Raw genomic sequence first — 8,540 nt, forward strand, 5'->3', positions numbered from 1 at the left:
AGCTTTGTAGGCTTGCCATGCATAACTTGAACTCCAAGTTTAACTGATCCTCCCTGCATGCATTATAAAGGGGGATTTCCCACAAGCTAGACCGGACAAGTGGGCTTGCATACCGAACAACCCCCCCCTCAAGCCCAAACTACTGACAATGGACTCGAGACATACAATGGTAGAGTTCATTCACCTAAAACCATGAGTAGAAGCGCCCCCCTTTGACAATAGCATAGGGGTGTGTGTGTACTTCCCTCAAACAACCATCAACGTGAGACATACCATAACCCGACCAAACAACAAAGGGTGGTCTTACCACTATTTATGTGGCAGCGTCTATAACCCGTACAAAAGTTTGGCATGAGGACAACTGACATGCATGACAATAACTGACTATCGAGAGGCTAAGGCTTTGAAATTGATATTGACAATATACCGAATTTGAAATAAACCTATGACACTGGACATGTAAAATCGATTGTGAACTCTGTAGATTGTTGATTGATAAAATTCTTGAAAGCAAATCTTCGTCGTTCTTGTGGTTGTCAATGTGTTTGAGCAAGTCATAAATCTTACTTGGCACTTTGAACATGCATGAAGCCAATAAAGACTCTTTTGAATAGATCTTCAGTACCAAATAGATCTTCAGCGTCAATTCTATCTTTGCTTGCACGTATTAAGCTATTGTAGAAATAGGCTTTAGAAGCAGAAGGGTTGACAAGATCCGTCCACAATTTATTATTCCCAAGTTGACACGCCTTCAACTTTACGAGTCAATAGGCTACTGATCCAAGCACGGACGGCGTGTCTTGAGGGTGTGATTGGCCTTATGTGTGAACCTTAGCTTAAATAGGAGGTCTGTTGATGTGTTAAGCCAACCTTTTTAAAAAAAACAAAAAATAACGACCTGTAATAGAGTCGGCTGGCTCTCTGGAGCATCGCGAGGAGGTACGCAGGTTATGCAGGCTTCGACCTTGTCTCATGCACCCTCGGCCGGCTCTCCCCAACGAGATGGTGCTGCCACAGTCCCTTGTGCTTACTGCACAATTCGGTAGACGATGATTGGTAGCAGCCATGCATATGCGTGTGGATGCAAGCTTCCTATAAAAAGAGAAACCCGTTGAAAGCCAGGCCAGGTGGAGCAATGCGCTGCGAGTGTTTTAAATGTGCCTACATCGCTAACGAAGTAACGAAGGCCAACACGCCTACCTTTCCCACATCACGTGCAATAAGTACAGCTGGCAATCTCGCTTCCGCTGCAGCATTCTTTTTTCTCTCCATCCATCTCTGTCTGTCTATATGTGTGCTTGTATGTTTGATCCTTGAAGCCTAGAATCGTACCACAGACTGCTCAAAGGTATGCTAACGGCGCATCTCCTTCGTTGTTCTTTTGTGTGTTTGTTCTGCGCGTGCATGGCTATATGTGCATGCGGGCGTGCATGGCGTGTGTGCGTGGAGCTGAAAGAGTTAGCTCATGATGGATGTGCTTGTTTGTCTTAGCTTTTCACGGGCTTCTGCTTTTAGGGTTTCAAACCCCACCCTCAAGAAGGCTTTTGTAAGCTTGGCTTCTACCTTCTTTTCCTGTTTAATTTAGACAATGTGCGTGGGCTTGACGTCATTTACCCTACATTTCTCTGCAGAAAATGGGCGGCTGGTATTCATGGTGGACTGGTAGGATTGGTTTTGATGAGGTGCGTACTCAGTACTTGTTTGTGCTAAGTTTTATTGATGTGCGAATTTTAGAGATATTTTGTACTCATGTCGGTCATGCCACCGGAGACAAGATGTTGATCAAACACTTTGTACACTGGATGCTTTCTGTATAGTCTGACCATAAAACCCTCAAAACTGGTTTTAATGGCACGGTGGATACATCTTCATACTGGACAAGCATAATTGTCAGAGAATGTTAGGAAGTGGGATACATATAGATGTTAGAAAGGCTTTTGTTTAGCGATGTCAGGTGTTTGGTTCCCGCAAGAATTGGATCGATTCTGTCACTGCATTCGTCATGAACAGTATATCTTTTGTATTTGCACACTATATAAAGCTCAGATGCAATTTTTGTTTGTGTTGTGATCAGCCTACAAGGAATTGCTACCCTGTGGTTCTGTGAAGCATAGGAAGTTTTCTGCAAAGCCAATTTTACTAGCAATTTATGCTGCATATGTGGTATTCAAAGTTCATGAGCATCATCGTTAATGCTTATTGCAAGTAGACAGTTATTTTGTTTGAATTAGATGGTGTTTAATGAGGACTACGAGTTTTTTAGTAGTTTTTACTATGTCAATTTGCCATCAGAAAAAAATTTGCAGATCTGAAACTTTCTTTTGGTTGTTAAAGAATTTTATGTTCGACATTCTAATGTGTACCACTGATCTACAGAGCCAAGGTGAGATACGTGGTAATGGATGCCCAAAAGTTGCTCTTGTGATTGGGATAACAGGAATTGTTGGAGGCAGTCTTGCAAAGATTCTACCCAGATCTGACGCACCTGGTGGTCCGTGGAAAGTGTATGGAGTGGCGCGTAGGCCTCAGCCAAGGTGGTTTGCGGATGCTCCGATTGAATATATTCAGTGTGATGTACTAAATGAGGCTGACACTCAGGAAAAGATCACACCTTTGAGAGATGTCACTCACCTCTTCTGGGTGGTCTGGATCAACAGAAGTACGGAAGAGAGAAATTGCCAGGACAACGGCAAAATGTTCCAGAATGTTCTGGATGCATTGCTGCCAAATGCGCCCAGATTGCAACACATTGTCTTGCAAACCGGTGCTAAGCACTATGTTGGTCCTTTTGCTTTGGCAGGGAAGAATTTCACCCATGAGCCGCCTTTCAAAGAGGATATGCCACGCTTGCCCGTGCCAAATTTCTATTACACTCTAGAGGATATTATCTTTGAGACTGTTAAGAAGAAAGAAGGCTTGACATGGTCGGTACATCGCCCGAATGCTATTTTGGGGTTCTCTCCGTGGAGTTTGATGAATATTCTTGGGAGTCTTGCTGTGTATGCAGCAATTTGCAAGCGTGAAGGTCTGCCATTCCGCTATCCTGGAAACAGAGCTACATGGGAGCAATTTGGGGATGCATCTGATGCGGAGCTTATTGCTGAACAAGAAGTCTGGGCATGCCTCGATCCGAATGGCAAGAATCAAGCCTTTAATGTCTCAAGTGGTGATGTTTTCAACTACAAGCGTGTGTGGCACCTTTTGGCGGGCAAGTTTGGGCTTCAGGTTGCGCCCTACAATGGGCAGCCCATTAGTATGAAAGAGTTGATGAAGGATAAGGGCCCTGTTTGGGATGCGATGGTGGAAGAGCATGATTTGGTAGCAACCAAATTGGATGACGTTGGCAATTGGTGGTTTGTCGACTTTATATTAAATACACCTGTACCCGCGATTCTCAATCCAAACAAAGCCAAGGAATTGGGCTTTCTGGGATTCCGCAATACGGAAACATCAATATTACATTGGGTTGGCAAGATGCAGCGCAAGAAAATCATTCCATAAGGGAGGTTTTACTGGTATCTAATGGCATAATAAATATACTTGTCCATATGGAAAATCTTTCATTTTGTGTTGTTGGAGAATTCAATATTCAGAATTTACAGTTGTCGTTGCATAGGAGGGTTAGTAGAATCCCATGTAAATTCCTCTTGTAGTTCAGGGCAGTACTAGCAATTGTGTATTGGGTCATGGATGATATATGTCTATAAATTGCAAAGGGATCGCACTTGTAATCTATCAGAGTTCTAGCAATTGTGTGTTGAGTCTTCGACAATATAAGTTTGTAAATTGCAAAGAAATTGCTCTTGTAGTCAATAAGAATTCCTAGCAGTCGTGATTGTAACCTTAGTAATTTTCAGTGCCTTAGTTAAAATGAACAAGGTACTGGTTTTTATGATCCTTGTCAATAGGGGATGTTGATGGTTATTCTGTTGTGCATATTTCATTGGCTAGGTCTGTTGTGCTTGTATTTGTTCCTCCTCCGCCATTCTCCCTTGTACAATAGAGAACTTTTGGATGACCTTACATACATGTGTGTGTGTTTTCATGGCGTGGAGCTGATGGATTTACATATAGAAAACACAGTGGAGAGTGTGATTGACTATATGCTATTTTTTGAAGCCATCGTATATCGCATAAAGAGTTTTGCACTTTGCCAATGGAGCTTGGAATTAGACCATCAGACTTTATGTATTGACTTTACATGTGTAGAAACAACTGAGTATGAAAATCTCAGTTGAATGTTCTCTTTTTATGGATTTCAAAAGCGTGCCAATGTATATTGATATGGTTGTCTGTGTGTGTGTGTGTGTTTTTTTTTTTTTCATGGCGTGGAGCTGATGGATTTACATATAGAAAACACAATGGAGATAGTGTGATTGACTATATGCTATTCTTTAAAGCCATCATATATCGCATAAAGAATTTTGCACTTTGTCAATGGAGCTTGGAATCAGACCACCAGACTTTATGTATGGACTTTACAATTGTAGAAACAATTGAGCATGAAAATCTCAGTTGAAATGAAAAAATGTTCTCTTTTTATGGATTTCAAAAGCGTGCCAATGTATATTGATATGGTTGACAAAGCTTCGACATGATGCACCATTGGACACTAAATGGAAAGCTTCAAGAAAGTTATTTGTTATTGTGTTAAAGTGCTTACCATAAAACATGTCAAAGGTGTCAACAAAGGTAGATCATATCACATCATTAGATGTGTAATATGTTAAACCTTGCACTTCAACATGGTGCCTTGTGATGGCGCTATTAGGCAAGCCTTTGCATAAAGAAGGGGATGTAAAGAATGTAAATAGCTAATGAATTATAATGATTGGATCTTTTATGGCAAAGTTATTTGCATAATGGAAATAAATTTAAGTGAATGATTTGAAAATAATCGCAAGCGTACAGAAGGACAAGTGGGTTTCCATCAACATCAAATCACCATTGATCTTGTCACTCTTTGTTTTCTCATGGAGAAAAGTCAATTGAAGGGTAAGCATTGATATTGTTGCTTTGTGGACTTCAAGAAACCTTTTGCTACAATTTCATGCAATGATTTGTAGAGAAGGATGAAAGGACTCAAGTATCAATTGATTTTATGCTTGTGGTTTCTCGAATCTATGAGAATGTGATATGTCAATTGCACATGGGAAGAGGAGTTTCTCTCTCTCTCTCTCTCTCTCTCTCTCTCTCTCTCTCTCTCTGTGTGTGTGTGTGTGTGTGTGTGTGTGTGTGTGTGTGTGTGTGTCCGGCATCTTGTGTAATGTCACATGCCTTCAAGATGCAAGTATACGTGATTGTAGTTGGAGAGATACCCTCTCTCTACAGCTACTGAAAACAGCATGGAGCTTCGTGATCATGATCCTTGCCTTCCCTTTCTCCCATTCTAGAGCGCGAGCTATAGACATATCATCGCAGCCCTTCGCCTTGCCATGTTTGCCTTCAAGATGCAAGCAAATGTGATTGCATCTAGAGAGACAACCTTGCTTTGCATCTGCCAGAGAGAGAGAGAGAGAGAGAGAGAGAGAGAGAGAGAATATACTTTTCTTGATTTTCTTTGTGAATCTACAAGGAGGAAGAGGCTTGAGGGTAAGAGGGGCCATGCCGCCGCAGAAGGTGGCGCCGTTTTACTAGTGAAGATTAAACAAGGATGTCCATTTTCACCAACTCTACTTGATACTTGACTTTATGCAATAAGAATACATTTAAGAGGTTACTATTTGCAATGCGATAATCATGCTTTTGTTGTATGCGGATGATGTAGTGCTTCTAGCATATACTTTAGAGGATACACAAAAGTTTATGTTTGTCCTTGAGAACTTTTGTTTGCATAGTGGGTTGGCTTTAAATAAATCCAAAATAAAGGTTATGCTTGTGACTACCAACCATGAGGAGAATTCATACACTGTGTATAACAACGATACACTTGAAGTGGTTAAAAGGTTTAAGAACCTTGGCTAGGTTCCGGTCAATCACAAGTGGCATGCATATGTTATTCATCATTTGGAAGGTGGCAAGAGAGTATACTATGCATTTGTGAACACGTGTAATGTGGGAGACTTCAAATGTTCAGCTCTAAAGATGTACCTTTCAAAATCTACTTACAAAAGTTCTTTCTTACAAATTTTCTCCGAGCTAAGATACAAACACCATATATGCTCCTACTATTTGATTCGGGGTCTCTTCCAACTGAGGTTGTGGACATGTAAAGGGTTATAGAGTACTTGATAAAGATGCATCAAAACCCCTTACATTAACTTATTACAACTGCATGGGAAGGAAAAAAAAGTTCAAAGGCGCATAAAAGAAAGATCTTGAGCATGGGATGAATGCAGGACAGGAAGAAGTAGTTTGGGAGATGGGATACATTACACTTGCTACATGATTCTTCTATAAACTCTCTAGTGAATGAAGCTTCTCTACAATGCCAAAGTATTACGGCTTGGGAGGAATTTGGTGGGTTACTCTTCATACATTGTGACACCACGCATATTGCTTTCAATTACTACACCATCTTCTTTGTCAAAAGAAGAAACCATCCTCATCCTTATATGCTTGAGTCTATCCCCTCATTGGTTTCGAAACCATGAGGATCATACACTATTAGAGTGCTCAGCTTTTTCTCACTTCCAAACTTGCTTCCCTCACATTTTTAACCATGATTTCAATCTGCACACTTTCCTCTCTACACCTTGAGCATCAAGAATCACTTATCAGTTCCACACAAAGTACATCACATGTATCTTTGGTCCCATATGTCATGACCTCCAAGGATGATTAAAAAATCTATTTGTATGTGTGTGTGTGTGTGTGTGTGTGTGTGTGTGTGTGTGTGTGTGTGTGTGTGTGTGTGTGGAGTGAAATGCAAGGCCTACATCTATCTCTGTGTTAGAGAATGTAGTATTTTTTTATAGATTCTTCGAAATTAAATTTTGAAAGGAGAGTTTTTCCTTAAGAGGATTCTTTAGAGGAGACTGTAGATTGTACACGCCGGATTACCACAGTTTGCACATATGAACAAACCTGACTCGGTAATGAATGATGAGGAACATTTAGCACCACCATCTGACCTAGCGGGACATGAATCTGTAATTGAAGTACCCGTTAACAAGTTGGGGCAATACTTTGAAGGTGATGAATCTAATGCTACTCTACCAATCACTACTAAAGGATTAACTGTAAAGGGGGTCCTTGACGGTGGTGCGGGAGTCAGCATGGTGACAAAGAGTTGTTGGGAGTCTATGGGGCGACCTCACCTTGAAGCCACAAGCGTAGTGGTAAAAATGGCTAATGGATCTATTGTTACGCCTATTGGAATGCTAAAGGATCTCAGAATCAAGGTCTTGGGACACAAGGTAAGGCATACTTTCATTGTTATGGATTTTTCCAAGCATCCTATGTCACTTGATATGATCTTAGGGCGTCCATTCATGAGAGAAGCAAAAATGGTGCATGACTGGTCCAAAAACCACGTCTACTTACAGTTCCAAGACTCTGTCATTCGAGTTGATCTTTTAAGTGGTCAAACGCATCCTCTAGGAAATAAATTCATCATTGATAATCGATCAGACACAACAATTCACTCAGCTCCATTACAGTATTGTTACACGTGTAACGAAGACACGGATATTGGGGAGAACTCTCCTTATATGGATATCCTACCCGGAATGGCTGAGTCAGACAATGTCGATTGGGTACACCTAGCGGCAACTATAGATACATGGGGAGCTAGAGGAACAACCCGGGTAACACCAGATGGGGAAGAGATACCACACATTGCGCCAGTAAACATGTTAGGTGTAGCGCATGTAACATCCGATGATAAGAAAGAGGCACACCTACCTGAGAGTGAAACCGATGATTCCTCAAAGGCTTCAGGCCAATACACATCAGAAACAGAATCTCAGGGAGAAATGGATTCAGAACCTGAAGAAACATCGAGTGAACCAAGTATAGAAACTGAACACTCAAGGCCTAGTACGACCATCTATGGTAATTTATATGAGAGTGAAGAAGATACAAGCGAAGACCTATCAGGCAAGTCGAGTTCAAACATTTACCAAAATCAAAACCTTAACAAGAAACAAAGGTCATATAAGAGACGACGATATCGAGCAAATGTGAGAGCTAGGATAAACAAGGAAAGATCTACTGCAGAATGGCTTAGCTATCTAGGGACATGCGATGCTCATCAAAAGCTAGTAGACAATTTGGGTGAACATCTCCAGAGTGTCATGTGGTGCAGCCCGCGACCCATTGACCTCGCTCAATTGGAGGTTACAGAGCCGAAATTGATTCGAACTATAAGAAGACGTCAAAACCGAGAGTTAGCACAACAACAAAATGAGGCAGAACGAAAAGAAAGGTCTCCGTCAGGACAAGAGCCTGCTGACTTACATACGGCTCCTGAACATTTTAAATCTTATACCAAGGGGGAGCGAAAGGTTGTGTATGCCAAAGCCCAACGAATACCTACCAATGGAAGCAGTGGAGTCTTTGATGGTCCAGCGGTAGTTAAAGAGATAGAATTAGCAAAA

At 41.3% G+C, this 8,540-nt stretch overlaps 1 protein-coding gene across 3 annotated transcripts; it reads left to right on the top strand.

The window, feature by feature from the left end:
* Positions 1-920: 920 nt before the first annotated feature.
* Positions 921-3,733, top strand: LOC147460814 ((S)-8-oxocitronellyl enol synthase ISY1-like). Of its 3 annotated transcripts, XM_086499551.1 has the most exons (4): positions 921-1,348; positions 1,492-1,546; positions 1,632-1,682; positions 2,377-3,733. In XM_086499551.1, the coding sequence occupies exons 3-4, from the start codon at positions 1,635-1,637 to the stop codon at positions 3,499-3,501; spliced, it is 1,173 nt and encodes a 390-aa protein (XP_086355677.1). In that variant the 5' UTR covers positions 921-1,348; positions 1,492-1,546; positions 1,632-1,634; the 3' UTR covers positions 3,502-3,733. The 3 variants fall into 3 exon arrangements, with proteins under 3 accessions (XP_086355677.1, XP_086355672.1, XP_086355664.1); XM_086499546.1 differs by lacking the exon at positions 1,492-1,546; XM_086499538.1 differs by lacking the exon at positions 921-1,348 and having other exon boundaries at positions 1,355-1,546.
* Positions 3,734-8,540: the final 4,807 nt, after the last annotated feature.

The sequence above is a fragment of the Adiantum capillus-veneris genome, chromosome 3 (assembly GCF_014529385.1).
Source record: "Adiantum capillus-veneris isolate H3 chromosome 3, ASM1452938v2, whole genome shotgun sequence".
Taxonomy (NCBI): domain Eukaryota; kingdom Viridiplantae; phylum Streptophyta; class Polypodiopsida; order Polypodiales; family Pteridaceae; genus Adiantum; species Adiantum capillus-veneris.

Coding starts and splice junctions, on each gene's coding strand:
- LOC147460814 (XM_086499538.1), top strand. CDS start 1,466: ATGATGGATGTGCTTGTTTGTCTTAGCTTTTCACGGGCTTCTGCTTTT. Junction 1,547..1,631: donor CCACCCTCAAGAAGGCTTTT/GTAAGCTTGGCT, acceptor ATTTCTCTGCAG/AAAATGGGCGGCTGGTATTC. Junction 1,683..2,376: donor GTAGGATTGGTTTTGATGAG/GTGCGTACTCAG, acceptor ACTGATCTACAG/AGCCAAGGTGAGATACGTGG.